The sequence below is a fragment of the Canis lupus genome, chromosome 2, assembly GCF_048164855.1.
Source record: "Canis lupus baileyi chromosome 2, mCanLup2.hap1, whole genome shotgun sequence".
In the NCBI taxonomy this organism is placed as follows: Eukaryota; Metazoa; Chordata; class Mammalia; order Carnivora; family Canidae; genus Canis; species Canis lupus.
The window spans coordinates 90,362,386-90,388,805 of NC_132839.1; the positions used below are offsets into that span (position 1 = coordinate 90,362,386).

A 26,420-nucleotide genomic window follows, 5' to 3' on the forward strand; every position below is an offset into this window, starting at 1 on the left:
AGATTGAAAAAAAAAAAAGACTTTGTAGATTGACAATCATATAATCTGAGAACAAAGACAGCTTTATGTCTTCCTTCCCCATCTGTATTTCCTTTATATGCCTTATTGTAAAATTTCTAGTCCTATGGCATAATTCAAAATTTAAAAAATTTTATTGGCTCACATAACTCAAAGAAACATTTATAGCGTCAGTCACAGCTGGATTAGGGTTCCAGGAATATCATCATCAAGATTCTCTTTCCCCTGCCTTCCTGGCCCTGATAGCTCCAGCAAGAGAGGATCTGAACCTGGTCACATGACATACCTGAACCAATCACTTGACCTGAGTGATGGAGACTTGTTCTTGAACAAGGCTGCAACATTGACATAACCCTGTGGTCTCAGGAAATAGAGTGTACTGGAATTGGGAGCCCCACCAATATCATCTAAAATGAAGGATTGAGACTTCCTAAAACAAATAAGAGCAGAGTAGAGCAGAAACAGGGAGAATCAGAATCAATGTACTTCACACTGTCATTCCAGAGTCACTAACTCTTACTCATTTAAGATTTTGATCTCTGATTTGAAAATCTTGATTTCCTTGCCTGAAAGCAACATCCATGAAACTGACCTAATAGAAACCTATCTGAACTTAAGTGTTTCTTGACTTTTTGAATGCCATTATTTTCTTTTTGATTCCATTTTTCACTCTGATGGGCATAATTTGGACCTCATAATTACCTAAGTGTTCCGCTCCAGAAATCTTAAATTAGTCTCCTCCTTTCAACCACAACTTTTCCTCTATTCGAATGCCTTGGGCCCTGTCTCCCACTACATCCTGCTTACCAACTTTATAAACCAGAGTAATGTCATAACCATCTCCCCTGTAGTCTCACCAGCTCCACATTAATCCAGTCTATATGGCTTTGATCATGTGAATCACCTCTTAAGCATTCCTGCTCCTTTACTCTTGTTCAATGATCATACCTGTGTTGATTTCTTTTGACTGCCTTAACAAAATACCACAAATAAGGTGACTTAATAGAAATTTTTCTGCCACTTTCTGGAAGCCAAAAGTCTGAAATCAATAACATTGAGCCAAAATCAAGAGGTTGGCCAAAATCAAAGCAATCTATGTTCTCTCCAGAGGCTGTAGGGGATAATCTGTTCCTTACCTCTTCCAGCTTCTGGCAGGTACCAGCATTCCTTGGCTGGTGCTTGCATCACTCCAGTTTTTAAGACCAGTATCTCTCTGCTTCATCTTCATATCATCTCCCTCTCTGCATGTGAATTAAATCTCTCTGCCTCTGTCTTACAAGGACACTTGTGATGGGCCTGGGTAATCCAGTATAATCTCCATATCTCAAGATTCTTAAAGTAATAATATCTTTAAAATATAAAGTAATATTCACAGTTTCCAAGATGTAGGGTAAGTATATCTTCTGGGGCACCAGTTTTTAGCCTATTATAATATCCATATGGCCAACTCTGAGGTCAACCAATAATTTCTTTTTACTCTTCTACTACTTGCCAAACAGAGAAAATCAGAGGCATGAGTATCACCACTAATTCACAAACTCTATAACCAATTTGATATTCCCTCAAATTTCTCTCCATCTATACATAGCTAAAATTATATATATTTACATCATTCAAAACTCTCCTGATACCCTCAATAAATGCATCTACAAAAGCATCTGTTCTCTTATAGAGAATTATAATCACCACCACATCCTCAACTACTAGAACAGGTATAGCATGGCTGGCACCTGATTTATGTTTATTTACTGTCTTGTTCTTTCCAGGTAAAAAGAAAAAAACGTTCCATTTTCCCTATATTCCTAATCCCATTCCTTGTGATATCTTGCTCCCTCTTTGCTCTGTATCTCTAATTTCTCCCCACCCCCTGACTCTCCTGGATGCTTCCTTATATCCTCAAAACCTACTCACATCTCTTTTACATTTAGAAAAATGTATGGTATGCATACATACACCAAATCATTACCAACAACAATATTTATCTGCAGAAATTACCCTCTTTTTTTGCAAATTTTATTCTTATACTGTCCTTATGCAATCTCTAAAAGAATTATCTAAGTTCAGTCAATAGTATCTCACCTCCAACTAATTCCCAGCTATAAACTTTGGCCCTACTATGTCATTTAAACTGCTCTTCCTTAGGTTAAAATCCTTTTTCCATGATTATGAGTGTTTTTTAAAAAATAAATCCTCCATTTTGAGATAACTGTAGATTCACATGCAGTTGCAAGACATAGTGTGAAGAGGTCCCTCTGTACCATTTTCTCCTAACAATAGCATCTTACAAAACTATAGTACACTATCACAATCAAGATATTGACACTGAAGCTACACATTGATCTCATTCAAAATTTTTACTTTCCTTGTACTCAGTTGTATGCATGCCACACTTTTTCTTTTGCAAATGTATTCATCACTTTCCAGTCTTGAAATTAATTAATTGCGTGATTTAAATTTGGTATGCTATGAGCCAAAGATTGGCTTAAGTTTTACAAATATTGGCCAAGGCTATCTTTATATTAATTCTGTGGGGTAAGAATATTACTATTAGCCCCCTTTTACAGTTAAGGCAATTGAGGCACAGACAAGTTAAGAAATTTGCCCAAGGCAGCACAGATAGTATGAGTAGTAAAGCCTGGATTCAAGGCCATGCAGTCTGGTTCCAGAGTCTAGGCTTTTATCCCTTCCTTCTCATGACGTCTTAGGACCTAATTGAACTCTCTGCTGGAATAAAAGAAAAATAAAAATTAAAAAAAAAACTCTCTGCTGAGTTTGGAACTAGAAACCACTAGCTCCTTGAATGTCCTTGGTTCCTTTGACATCACTATTGTTTGCTTCTCCTTGTATCTCTCTGACTATTCTTTTTTGGACCACTCTTCTTATGTCATATCTTAAATGTTGCTGTTCCCCAAGACTGTGTACTGAGCTCCCTGATTTTTTTTCACTTCATATTTTCTTGGCTAAATCTCTATACCTATGTGGTAAAGGCACATAAATCCATAGATATAAGCTTAGACTCTTACCTAAGCTCCAGACTTCTTCCTGACTGTTGACTATCTCCCCTAGATGTCCATCAGATACTTCAGACTTCACTTTGGCAGAAACAGCACTGATCCATCTTTCCATCTTTTCTCCATAACTCACTTCCTTCCATATCCTCCCACCAAAGAAAGTCTACCTCTTTTTCTGCATTCTGATCTTAAAGACTAACGCCTATATCCATTCAAAATTACTCATTATACTAGTCACAAAATGGAGAAATCATAATATAAGTACAAACTGTGCTCTCAGTGATTAATTTATATTCTACAATAATATTTCATTCATATTTTATTCTTGAGTGATGTGTTGGATTAGTTTGCTTACAGACATAGAGGCATAAAATGCAAAAATGGCAGAGATAATATTCCTTATCTTACTGGGTATGTTAGGCTGTGAAAAAGCAAGAGATGTCTGGAATATTTTGAGAGGTTATATACAGCCCAAACCATTTTAGACTTATCATCTTCCGACAAAAATAACAAACACACAAAAACAAAACAACCCCAGAGAATCCTGGAAGTAAATCTGCTATAATTTAAATTTAAACAGTAATATCTCTCTGGGAAGCAGTAAGGTTAGCGGCTGATGAACAAAAGAATGAAAGGATCTGTAAGATATAAAGAAAACATGTATTGTTTTACTTCATTATGTGGCAAGAACATAAAGCCTGTAGCTTTATACCTCACTAGAGAGAATAAAAATTGTTATCACAAACTTGTATAACATGAATTTTGAAGAGGATCTTTTGCTGATTGAAACAATGCCTTCACCATATTTGCAAAATAAATGTCTTGAATATCAACAAGCTCTAAAAATGAAAAGTGTGTAGATGTAAATGAAAAGTAAAAGCTGTAGTTTTGTGATTTCATGATTCTTTTCTATGCCTGGAACACTTTTGGGAAATCAAGATTTTAATAAAGTAAATAAATAAGTATATGTGTAATATTTAGCATATTAAATATAATAAGTTAGATGACGTCAATTATCAAAGTAAACATATCTATACAGGTACATCTACCAGGGTGCTAGACTTCCAGGCTTCTAGAAGAATGCTAGCTCCTAAAAGAGTGTCACTGAGGCCTCATTAGTCATTACGATTACATAGGGATCTATTCTAATCAGCTGTACCATGTATAAAATGTGCATTGTAGAAATTATCATTATTATTAATTATTGTCAAAATCTGAGAAAGATGCAGAACTCGTATGTACAAAGTAATAACCTTAAATTATTTACATTATAATCCATGGCAATGCGAGTTTATTCTGTGTGTTTGCTTCTTCTTTTTCAGTTTCAGAGATGGGAACATGAGACTTTAATCTTCAGCTATGTTGAAACTCTTGTTCAGATGAAGTAAATTCATCCACACATAGAACATAGCAGCTGATCTGTGGAAAACCTCCACCAGAGCAAGACCGTATCTGTTTTTTCTCTTCTGTTTATTCAGCTTAAGGAGAGAGCCTCATACACAGTAGTAGATGCGAAATAATTATGTATTGAATAAATACTATACCAGAGTTAGATATTCAGCTGTGGTAGGACAGAAAGAAAATAGAGAAATTTTAATTGTGTAGAATGTGCTTTGCCCTTTTGCTGAGCACTTTGCGTAAAGGATCACTTCATACTCTCCAGAGCCCTATAACACAAGTATATTATCCTTATCACATGAATGGTAAAGACCTCGATGCTTAACATGTCTAGCAGGCTTTGTTTTTGTTTTTGTTTTTGTTTTTGTTTTTGTTTTGAATTAGCAGGCTTTGAATTAACTGACTTGGTGTGCGACTATCGCTCCCTGCACAACTGCCATCTCTTTAGTCCTTGAACTCATGCTAGGATTTCCACATGCCCTCGACCTCTCTCCCCAAGCTCCTGCTAAACTTCTCATCCTTCAAATAGCTGCTTTAAAGTCACTTAAGTGTGATGTCCTCAGGAAGGTCCTCCCTCGAACCCTTCCCGGATGAGATTGGTCTCCCATACTTCCTTTGGAACACTTACCACTACTCCAGCTAAATGGTCATCTCTGGGGTTTCTTTTCTTTCTTTCTTTCTTTTTTCTTTTTTTTTTTTTTTTTTTTTGAATTTCTTATTTCATGTGTGTCTTCTCTGATAGATTCCAAACCCCCCAGAGGGCTTCATCTGCCCTGTTGATTGTCTTACCTTCAACACTTATTACACTCTGTGACATATTTTCAAAAAATATGTGATGAATAAATGAATGATAGGAAAACCCAGGCTTGCAGAAGTTAAATAACCTGTTTAAAATCGCAAAACCAGTGATACGAGTGGATTTAAAGCCAGAGGCTATCAAATTAGTGAAGCTACAATTTAGAACAAGATAAGGGAAGATTGATTTTGGACTAAATAAACAGAAACTATTTAATAAGAATAAATATAATATTCCCCATTAAGTTTAAAAATAAGAGAAACTGAACAGATTCGAAATGGACACTCCCACCATTATAGAAATCATCCCCATCACGATTAAGGCCAGGTATTATACTAAACATTGTATATGGGTTATCTTTATTTAAACCTCATAATAACTCCAAGATAAATATTATCATTATTTCTGTTTTAAAGATTTAAAACTTTCCCCAAGCAAATCCAAGCAGTCTGAAATCAGAACCCACATGTACTTAAGAGCAAATTTACTTGAATTTCATACTTGGGATTTTTGTTGTTGTGCTGTTTATTTATTTCCTTAGATCTACAACCCAGAGATTTTTGATGACTAAAATTAAGGTGGCTCAACTGCCAAAAAAGAGATTGTAATTTTAGGCTGATTTATTCCAACTATAATATCCAGAATGGAGGAGTTAATGTTTCTATATACCTAACTTGGGCGGAGGGGAGGGGGAGGGCGCCTGGGTGGCTCAGTTGGTTAAGATTCTTGGTTGATTTCAGCTTAGGTCTTGATCTCAGGGTCATGAGTTTGAGCCCCACTTGTACAGAAAAGAGCCTACTTGAAAACAAAATGAAATTCTATATATCTAATTTGGGAACAGGAGCTCATACTCACTTTTCATACACAGAAAATAGCTTTCTGGAAAGAAATCTACTCAGATTTGCACCAAGTTTAGGGAAAAGACTCCGCGTAGAACTAGCACTGTGATTTCCAGCTATCATGGAAGACACTGCTGCCCCCTTGTGCCTCAATGTTGTAATAAAGCACTCAGAAGGGTTGAGGCAGGCAGCGCATCATCTGAGCTCCGGAAACCCTTTGAAGTGCTCTGGGCACCTGCCCAGGCCCCAGGTCTCCTTCTGAGCACTCTGCCCCCACAGTGGGGAACCTAGAGGCATTGCGAGTCAAGGCAGGACTGTCCTCCCGGGCAGTGACCCTTGCTAACTGTCCCCTTTAGAGAAGAGCCTCTGAAAAATCACTGGAGGCAAAGAAGGGTAAGACTTCTCAAGTATTTGCAGCAAACAGAATTTAATTAAGCAGAACAAACTTTCCTCTGACTTGTAGCCAAGCCCCAGAGACTCAGGGCTGCTCCTGGAAACAGCAGCTTGCTGAGCAGCAAGTACCTGAGAGAAGGACAAGGAATTCCTTTCTCAGAATTAGGAACAAGAAAGTAGAGGGGAAGGAATATGTAATAAGATGTGTTTAGGGCAAGGTTTGACCGTGTGCTGTGCCTTCCTCATGAAAGCAAATGAAATGGCTGCCCTGCGTCTCCTCACCTGTGACATTTGAATTAATTTATGAAAAGCAGTTAGAGTTTTTATGCTGCTTTGCCCTGATGAGTTTTAATGTGACATTTATTTGTGTGAATATTTGAAGAATGCATGTCTTCCCTATAGATGCTAAGCTCCAAATAGATGGGGGTCTAGGACGATCTGTTGAATAAACGATTAATGATTTTTCTTTTTTGAGTGTGAATTAAGAGGTCTGAAAAGTGTTGGGTAAAAGTTCCCAATGAGTTTATTTTCTTTTCTATCGTTACACTTGCCTTCCATGGAGGCAGCTTAGTCAGATACAACAGCTTTATAGCCAAATGCAGGTTCAAATCTCAGTCCTATGGCTAAATATCGGCCTGAACTTAGGGAAGTTTCTTAAGCCTCTCTGAGCTCATTTATTACATCCCATGTAAGAAAATACCTGCTTCCTTTACTTATTATAAAGACTTAATGAGAACATGCATCTTCTACACAAGCTGGCTCCGTGCTCGGCAGACCATGGGTGATCATTAAATGCTACTTCTGTTCATCCTGCATCCTCTGCATTCCATCAAAGATGAATACGTCTTAGAACAGATTTTTCTAAAATTTAGAGTAGATGAGTCTAATCAATTGCGTCTACGCACATATACACATTTATATGCAATCTCTACATTATACTTCTTTGTCCAGTAGAACTTCTACTGAATTTGTCCACAAATAATAAAATGAGCTCCTTTCCGTTTCCCCACTCCTTTGAGAGAGAGAATAAAATGACAGCAGGGTCTTTGCTTATGGTAGGGTGCTTTTGACTCTAAATAACTGAAAACCAATAAATAAAAATGGCTTACACGATGAGGAAAAAGTATGATGTCACATAAGAAGTCAAAAGAAGGGCAGCCCTAGTGGCTCAGTGGTTTAGCACCGCCTTTGGCCCAGGGCCTGATCCTGGAGACCGGGATCAAGTCCCACATCAGGCTCCACGCCTGCTTCTCCCTCTGCCTGTGTCTCTGCCTCTCTCTCTCTCTCTCTCTCTCTCTCTCTGTATCTCTCATGAATAAATAAATAAAATCTTAAAAAAAAAAGTCAAGAGAAGATAAGCACAATGAAGTCATCAAAGAGCCAGAATCTAGCCAATGCAGTTGGTCAAGAAAAGGAGACTGAGAATAAGATCATTGCAAAGCTCCAGAAAAAATACATCTTCTTACAACCATTTATATAGAGATAGAGCTAAATATATCTGTGTATGTACATGCATATCATCTTAGCGTTTTATTCTTTCCAACTGAAACACAGCACGATTCTTTTAGGTAGAATTATTTTACTCAGTTGTGTTCTTCCAATATCATTAGGCTGATGTCATGCCAATTTGAAAGTGGTTTAATCAATTCATAAAATCTGCATAATGACCTTGATGATGTAAAACAGAAATAAATAAGGACAACACACCCCTCAGCATACGGAATAACTATTCACAGCAATCATAAAAAAAATATTGAGTTTTGCAGTCACTGCTGGCCCTGTGCACTGCCAAACACAGCCCTGACAGGGTGAATTCCTTTCAAATCTAGTTAAACTAGGGTTCGAAGCACTGAATTTTACTATAGAAAAGACTTTTATATAGAAACTACTATGAAAACCTAGATCAACTCGTATTGAGAAGAAGCAGATGTAGGCGGCAGATCTCTAACGATGGCCCTCTCATGATTGCTGTCTCCTGGTTATTCAGCTAAACACTGATTGAGGTATAGCCTTAAAGAGATTATACAGGTGTAATTAAAGTCCTATATCAGTTGAACTTCGATCATCCTTCAGGGTCTGATTAGTCAGATAAAGGCAATCAGAACTCACGAGAAGAAAACTGAGCAAAGCACCCAGCTAACAGTCCACCAGGTAATGGGGACCTCAGTCCTACAACCAAAAGAAACAGAATCCTGCCAACAATCTGAATGAGCTAGGAGGAACACTGCAAGGCCCACAGAAGAACTGGCCAGCTAACATGTTGAGTGTGAGACCCTGAGTAGAGAACACAGATGAGCCATGACAGACGCTTACCCCACAGAATTGAGATAATAAACTTGTGTTGTCTTAAGTCACTAAGTTTCTGTAATTTTTTGTGCAACAGTAGAAAGCTAATACACAGGCCTTCTCTTCAGTCACTGTTGTCCTTTTTCTCCCCCCGGTGGTTTAGATACCTGCAGAACTTAGCTGTGCTGTAACAGACAAAATGAGTTTTGACCAAATGAACCCTCTTGTTGCATTAAAAGTTCTCTCTTTGAACTTTCTCTTTGGGGAAATCCTTTTCTGGAGACTCTTTAAATCAGACAACTACATGCATTCCACTAAAGGTTTAGGACTTGGGTCTGATCCCAGAAAGGCTTTACCTGCAAATTTGGGTAACTTCGTTTCAGCAGAATCAGCGTAGGTGACTTGGGAATGTTAAGAGACAACATTTGTAGAGTTTCCAGAATAGTGAATCGGTGAGTTATCATTTCCTAATTGTAAGATTCTATTATTTTCTACATTTTATAGACTGAGAATCAGAGTCTGGACATTTCCACAATTATTTCTTTGTTAGTTGAGCTGGAACTTGAGCTCTTTTTTTTTTTTTTTTTTTTTTTTTTGGCTGTAAATTTCGTATAATTTCCCTCTTCTTTATAGTTGGAGAAGACTGTTTGAGGTGCAGAAGAACTTTGCCTTGTGCTTGGGATTTCTCCTTTACCCTGGGTGACTAAAAAAACCTCACTGGACTCAGAATGTGCCTGCATCCTCACACACAAACAACTGAACTGAATCTTGATTATAACCCAGCTCTTGTGTCTTTTCCAATATTGTTGAAGGAAGTCTTTCTCCACTTTTTTTTTCCAATATGAAATTTATATTTAGCCCAAAGAGTGCATTCAGAGAGTGCAGAAGTTTCTTAATGCGAATTTTGGAAGCAGCAAAATATACCATCATGTGGTATATCCAGTTTTTAAAGTTTTTCTTTTTTATACATTGTCTATTTTAATTTTCCATTGCTTTTTACTTGTGATGTCAGTATTTCTTAGAGGTCATTTGACAGGTGAAGAAACTTAGATTAAGAGAACATAAATGACATTAGAACAGAAATTTAACCCAGCAATTGAACTACTGGGTATTTACCCCAAAGATACATATGTAGTGATCCAAAGGGACACCTGTACCCCAATGTTTATAGTGGCAGTGCCACAGTAGCCAAATTATGGAAAGAGCCCATAAATCCATCAACAGATGAATGGATAAAGAAGATGTGGTGTCTATATACAATGGAATACTAGTCAGCCATCAGAAAAGTGAAATCTTGCTATTTGCAATGATGCAGATGGAACTAGAGGGTATTATGCTAAACAAAATAAGTAAATCTGAGAAAGCCACTTATCATAGATCTCACTCATATGTAGATATAAGAAACAAAACAGGATCACAGGGGAAGGGAGGGAAAAAGTAAAACCAGATGAAATCAGAAAGGGAGACAAACCACAGGAGACTCTTAACTATAGAGAACAAGCTGAGGGTTGTTGGAGGGGAGGTGGGGGGGGGATATGGAGTAACTGGGCGATGGGCATGAAGGAGGGCACGTGATGTGATGAGCACTGGGTGTTATATGCAACTGATGAATCACTGAACTCTGCATCTGAAACTAATAATACACTATATGTTAATTAATTGAATTTAAATTTAAAAAAACAGATTTAAAACTGATTCTAGTTTTTAGTGATCAGCCTTTATGCTCTGAAAACTGAAGGGCTAATCCTCTTATTTTAAAAGAGCTTTTTACAGTCTAATTATTGAATATAGTAAAGATTTTAAAATTCTCGTTGAAGTAAGAAATATTTCTCCTGACCCTGATGGTTTCCTCTTAATGTCTATGAACATATTTATGACAAACAGTGATGAGGTTAGGGGGTGGAACTAAGATTTTGACCTCGAAAATTCTTCATGACTATTTAATAGTCTGTAGTTGTTGTTAGGGACAGAGATGTGTATAAGAAAAAGTAAGGACTTTGAGTAATACAACACAAGACATCTAGGGCTCTTGGGTGGCTCAGTCGGTTGAGTGTCAGATTCTTGGTTTCTACTCAGTCATGATCTCAGTCCTGAGATTGAGCCCTGCTTCCAGCTCTATGCTCAGTGGGGAGTCTGCTGAAGATTCTCTGTCTCTCTCCCCTTCTCTGTTTCTGCCCCTCCCCCTAAATAAACAAATAAATAAATAAATAAATATTTTTTTAAAAATACAACACAAGTCATCAAAAGTATTCCTTGGTATAATTAGATAGGGAAGAATAGGCAAATGGGGGGGGGAATGTCTGGGAGTGTATGGGGTTTCAAAAATTTGCATTCAAGGCTTTCGAGGAAACTGCCAGAGAAAATTTATCTTCTAATTTCTTAAAAGCTAAAAGCTGGTTGAGAGGCACCTGTCTGGCTCAGTTGGTAGAGCATGCAACTCTTGATCTCAGGGTTGTGAGTTTAAGCCCCATGTTGGGCATAGAGCCTACTTTAAAAAAAAAAAAAAAAAAAGCTAAGAGCTGGTTGAGCGTTTATCCATTTCAGATAAACATTTTTAATACTCTCTGTTCTAAACACTGATAAGGATCAGTCAGTCCCTGCCTACAGAGTATTTATCAAGTCTAAGAGGAACAGAGAAGGTTGCATACAGAATCTGGGGATATTAGCAGTACAAGTCGTGGCATAGCACCATTTAAAGTTTCAAAATTCAAAATTAAAAAAATAAATAAATAAAGTTTCAAAATTCTCTTATAATTATGAAATGCCAAGGCGTGTTTAAATTGTCATGCTACTAAGAGAGTGGCTTTTCAAAGCAACCTCATTCCAAAGGAGGGAAGTGAGGAGTGGAATTTAAAAGAACCCCAATTTTTTGGTCTTTTCCCAATTGGATTAGGTATTAAGCATGATGGAATATGTAAAGACAGTCACGCTTTCCACCTGCAGTCTCTGAAAATGAAATGCTCCATCCTTCATTTTTATTGTATCAGTGAGTTCCCTCTATCTGTCTTGTGGAGACAGGTAAGGTGGCGGGATGTTTTGTTTTAACAATTCAGTCAACAAATTAATGGAAAATCTGAAAGAAAATTTCAAAGGATAAAAAGTTGTCTTGACTATGAAACTATAACTCAGCTTGATATGCTCACATCTTAAAAATTAAGAAAATAAATAGCCAATGTTTCCCAAATGTCATGGTATATCCATAGACATATCCAGACCAAAACAACAGCAACACTTGTTAAATCATCCTCTGTAAGGAGATTTCTTATCTGATTTTGGGGGCACAGCAGGCACCAGAATCTTAACTGTAATAATTGGACAGAGTCCATGTGGGGTACTTAGCGGTAATTTGAAAGTAGTTTTAAATCATGACTTTGTAAAATAACAATTAACTGTTGAATCCATACTCAAAAACTTCATAGTTGATAATTAAATTCACTTAAGAATAAACAAATATATGCATGTACCACACATACAGTTAAGTTCCCAGATGAATCTCAAATATCTCCTCACCACGTAACCAGTACTACGACTTAGCCATTATGGAAAAGGGAAAGAAGTCTTTTCTGTCCTGTCCTGGTGTATCGGTCAGAATATTATTTAGTTAACAGAACCTCAATGGCTGCAAATGTTAAAAGGTGTGTTTCTCATTCACACTCGAGAGTGTCTTGCTTACTGATGTCCCTCGAGGAGCCCTGTTAATGGAGCAGCCACCGTTTTGCACATGATGCCATGCCAGAAAGAAAAGAGATCTCTGGCCTGTCTGGCAGCGGCAATGAATTGCTGCCCCTCAAAAGTGGTATGAATAAGTGTCTGATGATGACGATGCTGAAGTACCACGACCTGATCAGGATTCCCCTTCGGGAGGTTCCCCACGCTAGCAGGCAATTCTCCAACACCATCTAGGTATCCTACTAGTCAACTCAACTCTGACAGTGTACGTACCCAGATACATCAGATCCCAAGGGTGGGGCCTCAGTCCCACAAGACTGCTGTCCTCTTCAGATGCCAGTCGTAAGCCCACGTTGTTATCTGTGCTTCTGAAGGACTGGTTGTAAATCAGAGGTTCCCATGATCCCTTCCCTTCTGTGGGTCTGATTTGCTAGAGCAGCTCACAGCACTCAGGAAACCCTTTTACTTACTAGATTATCGGTTTATCATAAAAGGGTATAATTCAGGAACAGCCAGACGGCAAGGTATGGGAAGAGGGCACAGGGTTTCCATGGCACCTCCAAGCTCACCACTCTCCCCAAATCACCATATGTTTATCACCCCAGTTCTCTGAATTTTGTCCTTTGGGGTTTTTATGGAGGCTTCATTACAGAGGCATGATTGGATAAATCATTGGCCGTTGGTGATTGTACCCAACTTTCAGCCCTTCTACCTTCCCCAGATGTCAGAGGTGTGGGACTGAAAGCTTTCACCCTTTCACCCTCTAATCATATGGTTGGCTCCCCTAGCAACCAGCCCCATTGTCAGCTGGGGTCCAAAAGTCACCTCATTAACATAACAAGAGACACTTTTATCTCACCCAACCTAGGAAAACCCAATGATTTTAGCAGCTGTATGTCAGAAGTAGGGACAAAGACCAAATATTTCTTACTCTAAATCTCATGTCATGGTGTCACTTCTGCTTTCCATTCATTGGACAGAATTTGCCATATGGTCCCATCCAACCCTTAGGGACCCTTCAAATGCAATCTTTGCATGTGTTCAGAAGCAGGAAGAACTTGTTGATCAATAGCCCTGAAGTCTACCTTTCACACATGAAATCCTATTCCCTTTGCCTTGTCCACTTGAGCTGTCCCTTTTTTGGTGGATCTCATGAGTTGTTGCCCCTCATTCTTCTGACTGTCCAGGATGCTTGCTCTGCTTATGAACTTGCACACAGTCACAGTAAGTATGGTCACTAACGATTGTACTGCTTAAGGAGGTAACGTCTTCTAAGAAGTGCCAACTTACCTGGACCTCTTCTTGCCAGAGGAATGAATGGATGGTCACCTTAATTGGGTCATGATATGAGTCTTCCTCTTTCTCTTCTCTGATCTGAGTACACAGTGTCCAGCCTTTGTGTTCTTTTTGGTCGTTCTGTGCACGATCTGCTTGTGCTACTTCTCAAAGAGGTGTCAGTCTACTTCCTTTGTGAGGGACAACAACCGAAAGAACATTCATGGGACAACACATGGATGGCATGATATTTCTGTTGGTAGAAACTCAGGATTTTCAGCATAAGCACCTCACAACCACTGCCATGTATACTCTCCTTAGCAACTGGGGTAGGCATAAGAGTTGATGAAATACATGGATGCTTTAAAAATGTGTTACCGTAAACATCATAAAAGCATCACCACAGAACTATTTATTTCACAAGGCCTTTTAGTTTAATGTTTTTTTTCCCATGACATTTTTGTACCATACCTCTTCCTTTTGGATTCCTGAAGAAGTATCTCTAAATGTTCAATAATAGTCCTGAACCTGAGGAGATGATATACACCAGAGCAGGATGATTTATGGGAAGAGATTTCAACCAGTGGAGTGGAAAATATCACTGAGAAAACACATCTGATTTACATATCACCATTTCTAGAGCATTCCACCAGAGTTCTGACAGCTTTCAAGGAAATACTGAGAGGCTTTCTTGTGAGATAAACGTATAAGGACTCAGGATGCACCTGGGAAAATAATTTCATTACCAATTTCCTGTAAGTGCATGGATCTCTTTCTGAAATGCTTTCCCACCACTTCTCAAGGACTTCTGTATTTCTTTTCTTTAGAGAGAAAGAGAGAAGGTGAGCATGCAAGCGGGGGAGGGAGGGGCTGAGGGAGAGGGAGAGAATCTCAAGTAGACTCCCTGCTGAGCTCAGAGCCTGTCACTGAGCTCGATTCCATGACCCTGAGATCATGAGCCGAGACAAAACCAAGAGTCAGACTCTTAACCAAATGAAGCACCCGGGTGCCCCTGGACTGCGGTACTTCTAATGTACTCATATAAGCGTTACTAGGGAAAGCTTTCCTTTAAATTAATGAATAAAAGTTTGCTGGGTTTCTACTAACCTTTATTTCCAACATGGTAGCCGTTATTCTTCTCATCTGCCATTTACAGTTACAGTATTCCCCTGCCTTTGAGGGTAAGCTCTGATGCTATTAGAGAGTTGATTCAATTTCGAGGGCTAGAGGAGGAAGCATAACTCATATCTGCTTTATGGGCTCGTTGTATTATATCAGAGCTGCACTACACTAGGTTCAACTGCTTTGATGGATGCCGTTTAACCCTGGTATTGCTGTAATGATGCCACAGCGATTCTGTGTGATGAAGTTCTGCTCACCAAACCTGAGATTATTACTACTGTACTAACAACTCCTATTTAATGAGCAAATACGGTATGCAAAGAGGGCGGTTAAGATAATCACGTAACATACAGTAGCTTATTGATTCTCATAGCAGCCCTCTGATGTCAACAGTGATCCCCACGTTACAAGGGAGAACAATGAGACTCAGACTAAACCATTTGTCTGAAGCTATATGGCTTTGAGCGGCAGAGCAAGGGTTCAATTCAGTTCTACTTAAGTCCAGAGCCCAGAAGCACGAGCATTTCATTAGATTATTCTAAATACTGCCGTGCAGAACATGCCAGCTATTGTTTAGACATGAGGGGGTTTCGGAAGTCTGCACATCATTGTAGACCTCAGGAAACACAGTCACAAGGTAAGGCTCCACAGCCCACTGGGGGGCTGGGCACCTCCTGTAACCCCCGCCTCAATCTCACCTTTAAAAGGAAGCCATTGAACTGGGTTTTCTCTAAAGGTGCTTAAACATTCGAATTTCCTGATTCTGATCTAGAGACGACTCTCTGCCTCTTTCTAACGGTCAGTTTCTCTCTCTGGCTGTTTGCTCATCTGAAGAATGGAGGTAATGCTAGCCTCTATCCATTCCCAGGAGATGGGCCATGTAAGGCGTTTAACACAGTACTTGGGACATAGAAAGTGCTCGTATGTATTTGCTTATCATCACGGTCTTTCTCATGATCACCATCATCATCACTGTATTAATTCTCATGAAGATGACTATTTCGTTAGTATTGATATTAGCAGTAGCAAAATATTCATTATAGATTCACAGTGGATTTTGGCACTCGCATGCCTCAGGACACTGTGTAAGAGAACTGAAAAGGATCATCAGGAATGCATCTGTAAGACCCCAAAAGGCAAGTGTCTTCACCACCTGACAAATGTATGGCAGTTATGTGCTAAGAAAATCTCATTCTACATTTATTGCATCCTGATAATATCATGGTGAAGGGTTTAAGAAGCAATAAAGGAAACTTGCTGGTCCTACCAGATTAATGTGGCAGCTGGCAGGGTGCTAGGAACCTCCAGCTCCTTGACATTTGACAAAGTAGTTCATTTAGCCCGTCCTAAAACCTGGAGCTTTTTCCAAAGCACTTTGGCATCAAGCCATTCATAATTAGAGTAGATCCTACATGGTGAGGAGGAAGACGTGCACGGGTCCTTGCTGGACTAAAGGCAAAACATTCTCAAACACAGAACAAAACAAAACACAGAAGCTAACAACATTTTCCACAAATCTCACTAAGGACAATTTCACTATATATGGTGTATTTGTGTGTGTCATTTGTAATCAGTGTCCTCGGTTTTGATCCAGTGGCTTCCTTTCAAATGAGGCTCTAATCAAAACAACCATGATGGGTGGCCGTGGGAGGAAACAAACACTGTGGGTCTGCCCAAAGGAAGTGTTTGCACGGATGGCTCATCAGAAGACCACTTTTTCACTCTTAATAGGAAAAAGAAAAAAAAAAAAAAAAAAAGATAGTAATCCAGAAAACAAGACAACACCACAATTAAAAGTCAGGGAAGTAGGAGTTTGAGTCCACTGAATTTATTTATTTATTTATTTACTTACTTACTTATTTACTTATTTATTTATTTTATTTTATTTTATTTTTTAAAGATTTTATTTATTTGTTCATGAGAGACACACAGAGGCAGAGACACAGGCAGAGGGACAAGCAAGCTCCTTGCAGGGAACCTGATGTGGGACTCGATCCCGGGGCCCGGAGGGTCACACCCTGAGCCAAAGGCAGATGCTGAGCCACCGAGCCACCCAGGTGTCCCTATTTATTTATTTTAGTGTACAATATTTGGGTTTTTAATTTTTTTCTAAGTATTATTTAATTTCTGTGAATTATCCCTTGTATTCCTAAAAACACTTATTAATGTGTTTTTTTAATGTTATTTAAACTCAATTTGCCTAACATATAGTCCACTGAACTTTAAAATTTAAATTCCATAAGAGCAAAACTGGAATTTTTGTTTATTTTATTTTTTAAAATTTTTTTTAAAAATTTAAAAAATAAATAAAAGATTTTATTTATTTATTCATGAGAAGCATAGAGAGAGAGGCAGAGACACAGGCAGAGAGAGAAGCAGGCTCCACGCAGGGAGCCCGACGTGGGACTCGATCCCCGGACTCCAGGATCAGGCCCTGGGCTGAAGGCGGACGCTCAATCACTGAGCCAGCCAGGGATCCCAAAACTGGAATTTTTAAAACTCATACCTGGAACAGTCCCTGTGGCACAGAAGGTACTCAATAAGTACTTGTTGAAAGACCAAGCGAATGGATGGCCCTGTGAAAAAGTAGGATTCCAACAAGGTACTTCGTTTTAATTTCTCAACCTTCACTTTCCTAATCTCTAAATAATCACCACCGTTCAGGGGTTACTGAAAAATGTTAACAGAAACACTGTATGTGAGGCGGCCTTGGATATGTGCTCGGTAAACAGCTGCGACGGTGGCAAGGGGTCCAGCAGGTGGCTGTCAAAGCATCCTCGTCTGCACCAAAAACACTCGCATCACTGTATCCCTTGGAGGGATCTGTGCAAATGCCAGGACGTCCGCTGGCAATTTTCGGAATGATGATTGGATTCACGAGGGAGGCAAATTATTGCTGTTTGTACGTGGGATTTGGTGCGTGTCGAAGCCCCGTGTGATCCTGGCCGGCAGCCCACCGAGACGTGACGCTTTCTTAAAATCCGGTGGCAGAGGCACAGGCCGGTGCAGCCCTTTTGGAAAGCAACGCAGCTGTGTGTGTGAGGAAGCTTGCAACCGCTTCAACCGTTTGGCCTGTGATTCTCCTTCTGGATTAGTCAGAAAGAAGGAAGCATAGGTGCGATCAGATGTGTGTGCTAGACTGCGGAATACTGCATTCTCCCCACGTAGTCCTCCAGTGCTGAAATCCTCTCAATATCCAACAATATGATAAATTTAGTGGGCACATACTTGGACAACCATGAAAAATAATGACACGAAAAATGTTCAGGATGTTTTGTTAAGTGAAAAAAATTATAAGATGCCTCAGAATAGTAAGATGCGAAAGTGTTGTATTACCTCAATTTTATCTATATCCTAACTTTAAAATTCATAAAATGTAATCCAATTGTATATTAATTAATATGCCTAGATAAATTACTGAGATAGCTTTACAGTAGTATAACTATGGGCAGTTTTTATTTCCTTATACTTTTCTCTTTTTTTAAGATTTTATTTATTTATTTGAGAGAGAGCGCGCGGGCACCAGCCTGGCGGTGGTGAGTAGGGGCAGAGGCAGAGGGGGAAGCAGACTCCCCGCTGAGCAGAGAGCCTGACGTGGGGCTGGATCCCAGGACCCTGGGATGATGACCTGAAGGCAGACACTTAGCTGGCTGAGCCCCCCGGGTACCCCTTCTTTATCCTTTTCTGTAGACAGCATATTTTCACAGAATAATCACTATTTAATCATCAGACAAAAGGTCATTAGAAAATATAATATGGAAGCCATGGGGCTTACGGAGGGTTGCAATGACTTCTCCAAGCAGATGAATGAGCCTTTCCTCACTTTCCCTAAACCTAAGACTTCTACTACTTCTTGGATCCTTCCCCTTAGAGTGAAGACAGCCTAATGAACAAATCCATACTGAGATGCAGAGAACTTGCTAAATGTGTTTATTTTAAAATATCATCCTTTTAAAATGACACCAGGAAAATTGATACTTAAGTGATTCGATGATGGTCATGGTAAAGCATCAGTGAAGAATGATTTCAGAGCCCAGACACTTGGAGACTTTCAGATCAGCCTGAGCCAGACAATGCTAACCATTTACCAAATCCATGATCTTGTCTTCTTCTTGAGCACACAAGGTTCCTCTCGCTTTTTGGGGTGGACGCATTAAATTATTTCTTCTTTTTTTTAAAGATATTATTTATTTATTCATGATAGAGAGAGAGAGAGACACAGACAGAGGGAGAAGCAGGCTCCATGCCAGGAGCCCGACTCGGGACTCGATCCCGGGCCTCCAGGATCAAGCCCTGGGCCAAAGGCAGGTGCTGAACCGCTGAGCCACCCAGGGATTCCCCATTAAATGATTTCTAACCAGAGTGGCTGCACCAGTTCACATTCCCACCAACAGTCCAAAGATACAGATGCAATGAAACACCGGGACACCTGCACCCTGATGTTTCTAGCAGCGATGTCCACAATAGCTAAACTGTGGAGGGAGCCTCGGTGTCCATCGAAAGATGATGGACAGAGAAGCTGTGGTCTATGTATACAGTGGGATATTCCTCAGCCATTAGAAACGACAAATACCCACCATTTGCTTCGACGTGGATGGAACTGGAGGGTATGATGCTGAGTGAAATAAGTCAATCAGAGAAGGACAAACATTATATGGTCTCATTCATTTGGGGAATATAAAAAATAGTGAAAGGGGATAAAGGGGAAAGGAGAGAAAACGAGTGGGAAATATCAGAAAGGGAGACAGAACATGGAAGACTCCTAACCCTGGGAAACGAACTAGGGGTGGTGGAAGGGGAGGTGGGTGGGGGCTGGGGGTGACTGGGTGACGGGCACTGAGGGGGGCACTTGACGGGATGAGCACTGGGTGTTATTCTATATGTTGGCAAATTGAACACCAATAAAAATAAATTTACAAAAATAAATAAATAAAAATTTAAAAACATGATTTCTAACCAACAAAACAAGAGTGGAAATGACATGTAGCACTTTGCACATCAGGATCTGGCCCGTAAACACCTCCCACGGACACTCTTCAGTGGTCCTTTTCTCCTTCCCATGAGACCATCACAGAGACTTCAGAAACCACACTATGATGGCCAAACTATCACTAGCCTCTGTCCCGTACGGACTCTGGGAAGAACCATCAAGTTTGATGGTTAGATGAGCAAGAAATACATATTACGTTCCTTTAAACTTATTATATAAAAAAAATAATAAAAAAATAAAAAATAAACTTATTATATACTCGGGGACCTGCTTGCTACTGGCGCTGCAGCAAGTTAACGTAACTAACATAGCTACAGGGTTGATGGTGTACACTTAGCTGTATACACAGCCTGATACATTTATTCTTGATGGAAGGGTGGAGATACTACCTCTGTGCAGAAGCCATTCCACAAAAGGGGTGGTAAAAGTTAGATACCAGATCATTTGAACCATTTCATTCATCACTAGAGTCCTGTAGAGTTTGGTTAATTTTTTTCTCACCTGAAGGTAGTAGGATGCCTTGCTTTTCCATAAGAACCCTTTAGAATAAACAAAAGATCGCCACTCTCGGGATTTATTTTTATCTCTTTCTTCTATTTGGATGTAGGCTCCATGAGGGCAAGACCTATGATGTGTTTATTGCTGCTGCCCCACTTTCTTGAAAAGTTCTAGAATAATAGCCATACAATATGCATTGGTCAAAGATGCGAATTAATGTAATGAATGCAAGATGGATAAGGACCAATTCACCTGGTAGGTCTGACCACCCTAAAACTGGGCCAGGAGCTTTCAGATGGCAGAGAGGGTTTGGCCTGACACAGACGTGTGACTGAACTTCTATAAAACAAACACATCCGAGACAATCAATTTATAAGTTTCATTTCACGTTATAAGATGTATCTATCAAGCACATCCGGAGATCAAAGACAGCCGACAAGTCTCCTGCAGGCAGATGTCCCTTTGCTCCCCATCTTCACCTCTTACAAGAGTCATTTTACCTCCCAGGTAGGCTTCCAGCTTGACCTTTCACACTGAATGGCAGAGTCATCTGCTCGCTCTCTCCTTGCTATCCCAAGCAGATGTCTCAGAGTTTAATAGCCAATAAGTCACAATTTCCACGTGTCAGGGGACCCAATCACAACGTGCTTATTTGCTTCTAAAATTGGTTCTGTTGCTGCCAACTAAGAGTCATTTAGTTGAAACTTTTTTTTTTTATTTTTTTTATTTTTTATAGTTGAAACTTTTGAGTGACTAGCTAGTCATGCCATCTTTGTTTTCCTTTTGAGGTCAGAGCTGGTGACTATTCAGTTACAGCTTAGGATTCTCTAGAGAAACTGAACCAAGAGATGTGTCTATATACAAAAAGAGATTTATTTTAAATGATTGGCTTACATGACTGTGGAGGGTTAAGCCAGTTTGCAGAGACAGACAAGCTAAAGACTCATGAAAAAGTTGTCATTTGAGTCCAAAGACCACTGCCATAGAACCAAGAAAAACCAAAGTTGCAGATCAGGTCAGAAGGCAGTATGCTGAGGGATTCCCTTTTGCTCAGGCAAGATTAGCCTTTCTTCTACTTAGATCTTCAACCGATTAGATGAGGCCTGCCCAAATTATGGCAGACAATCAACTTGACTCAAATTTTATTGGTTCAAATGTGACTTTCATCGAAAATTCCCTCATAGAAACATCCAGAACAATGGTTGACCAAATACTTGGGCATCGTGGCCCAGACAAGTTGACATATAAAATTAACTATAATAGTTTGCTTGCTTGCTTGCTTTTCTTCTCATTTGTTTTTGATTGCCTTTCCTTTGCTCCAATCCTCGTAGGTCCTTGGGGTCCTTATTTTTACAAGGGTCATCTAATCCCAACCCTTGTGGTGATCTGGAAAGTCTCAAGCGCACATTCCAGCTGCCCCACTGGCTAGAACGTGACCGCAGAACCTCCTGTTCTGCCTCAGTGAATGTAGACACCTCAGTCACAGGTCAATTATAATGATCAAGTGGGAGAAATATACACTGACAAGCTCTGTAAACACAAGTGCACACTGAAGCCATTATTTCAAATTGTGTTCATATATCAAAGGCCCTACCTTTCAAACCAATGAGTGAGAAAATAGAAAACTTCTCATGTAAGGCACATTACAGTTGCGAGTAACTGCCTCATTGGAATAAAGAAAGATCAAGGTAATAAATCCAGTTTATTCATGAGGGGGCAATGATTTTAAGGGTTAAGAGAAGGTTTAACACCCCGTCAGATGATTTTTTAAGCTCCCAGGAGCAGTGTCGAATTTAAAGTGCACAAATATTCTGTGTCTAAAGGCAAGGAAGTTTGCGCACCCCTGACGCTCCCTGGTGAATCCTGGGCAGAGCCAGGCAGCGTGGAGCATCGTGACAACTAAAGCCGGGAGCTCAGGTACGACGGGACTGTTAGTTCGTGAGGAGCCACCCAAAGACTGGACAGAGCTTGTCGCCTCCCTACATTCGACATACAATCCGCGTCGCACATGTGACTTGCTGTCAGATTACTGCCCAGTAGTCAGTCTCCCCTGCTCCAGGAGTCTCTACCCCTCAGACTCTAACCCAGAGTGGAGGAAGTTCAGCTCTCATCTTTGCCCAAGATTCTCTTACTTAGTCCCCTTTTTCACCACCAAGACAGACGTCTTCTAACATTTTAGATTTCAGTTCCTTTTATAGACAATGTCCAATCCACTCTGGGACTCTGGGAGAAGCTACAGAAGATCATGGGGTTTGCTTTGCCTCTGTTCCATGCCAGAGGGATTTTTCAATACAATTTTGGTCTGATGCCCTATAGGAAACCTATCCACACCGTGGTTGGCCGCCCAATCCCTGTTCATCGGACTCCACATCCAAGCCCGGAACAGGTTGAGGAGTTGCATCAGACCTATATGGAGGAGCTAAGGAAATTATTTGAGGCACTCAGAAGGAAGTACAGTATTCCCGAGCATGAAACTCTCATTTTTAAATAACCATACTCTTAGAAGACATATAAGAGGATGAGAGAACACCCCATTGCAGGATACATGTTTTAAATAAGGTGGACCCATTCTCCGGTCCCACCAGGTCCGGAGACATTAGTGGGGTTCCCAAAGTCAAGACGCATCAGTCTTAAAAAAAAAAAAAAAAACTCCACCCACGGAACAAAAATGGGAATTCTTTACATCCAGGCCTCTTTTCTTTTCAGACTCTCCTCTCCAGAAGTTAAAAAAATCTTGAGGTCCTATCGCACTCAAGGTCATGTGTTACAAACCATGCCATTATGTGCTCCTGAACAACCTGTTAACAGGAATCGGTAACTGTTCCTGCTTGGGCCACTCCCAACGGGATCACACCACTTTCTCACTGAACTGAAGATACTGTGGGTCCAGCAAATTGCCAGAGGAACCTAGCCCCAAGATGCGGCCATACAAGCATCTTGCAATACCGTTGCTGTAAGAGGAACAATGGCATTTCCTCTCACTCCGTTGATAATAAACATAGGTGTTCTGAAAAGCAGCACGGTGTGTTTTCCAGTGTGTCAGGCCAGCTGTGATATTTATACTATGCAAAGATTTTTACATCTGTAATTTTTGTTCCCATTCCGCAAGAACCGGCACGGAGTTTATTGTGTGATTTCATTCTCTTTGAAAAAAAAAAAAAATGGATGGATGGTTAACTTTTGTTGGTGCAGCTTTGTGCAGCAGACAGTTCTGTCTCAAAGTGCGCAAAAAAATCAGTCTGTGAACACTTTGCTCATATTGCTCCTCTCCCCACTTTCTTTAGGAGTGTCCCAGCGGTGTGGTTAATGAAGAAACCTTCAAAGAGATTTACTCGCAGTTCTTTCCGCAGGGAGGTAAGTGCAAGTGCGGACTTGTGGCCGTGCTCTCCGTTAGAATTATGCTTGCAATCTTGACTTTGGGTTTAATCTTTTATGGCATTTTTAATCGCTATGTAAAAAGAATTAATACACAGCATGCGAGTGCATATGATTTCCAACATACCGTAAAAGTGAGCTACTTACAAATCGTCAAATAGCCAGGATTTCTCCTTCAGGTGAATATAAGAGGCTGTATTACTCTGTGTCTCCTACTGCGGCTCTCAAACAGCACAGCCCCTTTGGACGATGATGGCTCCATCCCGGATATGCCGCAAATCTCGTTAGCATGCACTGTGGGTATCATTTGATTCTCCCCATTCTCAAATTAGGAGAAATATAATTATCGTCAATTTTCAGATGCAAAATCTGGGCTTTAGAGAAGTGAAATGGTTTGCTCTGGGTCAGGCATCCGCTAAGTGGCAGATATGGCTTGGAACCTAGATTTTTCTGGAGCCTCACCCGGTGTTCTTTCCCTCTTTCTAGGACCCCTTGCTATCTATCACCCCCCTCCCACACCTGAGAAAGTTCATTCCACTCTAAACATTAATCTGATTGCAAAGGAAACAACAAAAGCCTAGTGATAACACATACCTGTTAGAGATGAGCGGGGAGATGTATTCGAACCTTGTAGGTTCTCTTTCAGCCGCTCAACGGGAAGCCCAGCCCAGTCTACCGTGTGCCCAGCTATGTGTCAGGTGCCGAACGTATAAGAGGAATAAGATGCGGTACCTGCCCAAAAGAATGTTCTAGTTTAGTGTCACAGATGGGCGATGTCGAAATAAAACGCTAAGTGTGGAGATGGGAGTCTAAATCCTAGCGTCACGAGAGCACGGTGCAAGCACAACGGGGCCAGCGCGAGGACGGGGCGGACATAGAGAGGACGCTACCCAGGTGAACTCACCTGAGCTGAAGCAGCGGCCATCCACGAGCCATCGGATATGTGCCCGGCCCTGGCACGCATGACCCCTCGCCTCCCAGTGTCCTAGCCCCGGACCGTCCTTTTGTAATAAATGTGGAACCCAAGATGCAGAGAAGCTCGCTGTTTCCTTGTCATCAGCTTTGATTGCTTCCCACTTAAGGGAGCCCCGTCATCTCACACCCAAGTAACCCCAGTGTTTCAAACAGGTCTCTGATTCCGGACCCCCCTCCCCCAGGCTTCCCCAGTGGGGTTTCTTCTCAGCAGGAGCCAGAGTCACCCTGTTGGGTGTGGGCCGTGGGCCAGCTCCAGGCACTGCCCTCCCAGAACCTCCCATCCGGTCAGAGTCTAAGCCACAGCTGAAGAGTGGCCTGTACGCTGTGATCCCCGGTGGCCTGTTCCCTCTCTGTCTCGTCCTCCCTCCCCCACTTGCTCACTGTGTTCCAGCCACATCCACCTCCTTGCCATTCCTCAGGCCCACCAATCGGGCTGTTGCTTCAGGGCCTTTGAACCTGTTATTCCCTCCGCCTGGGATTTTTCTCTCCCAAGTATCCATCTCAACAGCCCACCACCCTCCCTTGTTTTCTGATGCCACTTTCAGGCAAGGCTTTCCCTGGCCACCCCCCATTACACCACAACCCCTTACACTCTCTCCCTGCCAGCCTTCTCTTTGTCTTCAGCACACAAGAGCACCCAGTAATACACGCTTGGCCCGTTTTTGTTGTTATTCCTTGTCTCTTTCCCTCACTAGAACGTCTTCTCCCAGGGACCAAAGGCTTTTGTGTGTTGTTCCTTGCTGTTGGCACAGGTGGTGAAACAGTGACCAATGGATGCGTCGTCAGGCTCCATAGTACCATATTAAATGGGCGAAAGTGGGAGTGAATGAGTGACACGTACTTCGTGTGGTGGCTGGGGCGGTGCCATGGGATAAGATCTGCAAAAGGCATTCTGAAAGTACACAACATTTAAATATTAGTTCCAGGCAAAAATTAGGTCCTCTTATGTTTTTCAGTCCATTTGGTTTTAGATGCCTCAGTGGGTTAAAGACAATACCGTCCATGAATTGTCAAAATAGGCACTTTTCATTTGAGATGACCTTTAAAAATAATTCAATCAAAAAGAATTATTCTAAAAGAATTAAATTCTTTAAAAATAATTAAATTAGAAGTCTGAGAAAACGCAAGGTGACTCGTTATTACATGAATTTGGATATCTCATGGGTGGCAATCCCCCCTCTCCATCCCATCCCATTACGAACAGCCCATGGACAGCTATTGGCCATAGGGCCTGATGCCCAGATTGCAATGGGTCCACTATCTGTATTAATAGAGAATTTGGAATATCATTTGATTAACTCATACATTTCTAAATTCTTAAAAAACAATAAACATGGTATTTTTGAAGAAAAATCATGTTCACATTATATCTAAGTGTCTGTCAGCATAAACAGTAAAATCAAAGCACCTAGCACAAATGGAAGTCTTTAAGTTATTTTTTTATTATCTCAAGTGGAAGTTATTGCATGCCACAAACTGAATACAGCTCCACATTAAAAATTTATCTTATTTGAAAAATAATGTTTTGGCATTAGAGAACATCTACTTAAGCACAATCCTTCGCAAAGGATTCTTGTTGCAAAATCCAAAGGGATTTGAGGGGAAAAAAAAATAACTTCTGCTTTCTTAAAAATTCTTTGATTGTACATGTTAATTGAATGGATAAATCTAAAAGCACCAGGCATTACTGAAGGAAATGACATGTTTTAAAGAATAATGACTCGCAATTAAAAAAATAATAATATCACACATGCAAATTGTATCTTGCTGTACTG

General features: G+C 40.5%; 1 protein-coding gene across 5 annotated transcripts in view; it reads left to right on the top strand.

Moving 5' to 3' along the window:
- Window positions 1–26,420, top strand: part of KCNIP4 (potassium voltage-gated channel interacting protein 4) — a 1,119,488-nt gene that overhangs the window by 1,063,430 nt on the left and 29,638 nt on the right. For all 5 annotated transcript variants that reach the window (XM_072809173.1, XM_072809140.1, XM_072809166.1 and 2 more), the window contains one exon: window positions 23,580–23,649. In XM_072809173.1, coding sequence (XP_072665274.1) covers window positions 23,580–23,649 — 70 coding nt within the window. The remainder of the gene's footprint in view (window positions 1–23,579; window positions 23,650–26,420) is intronic.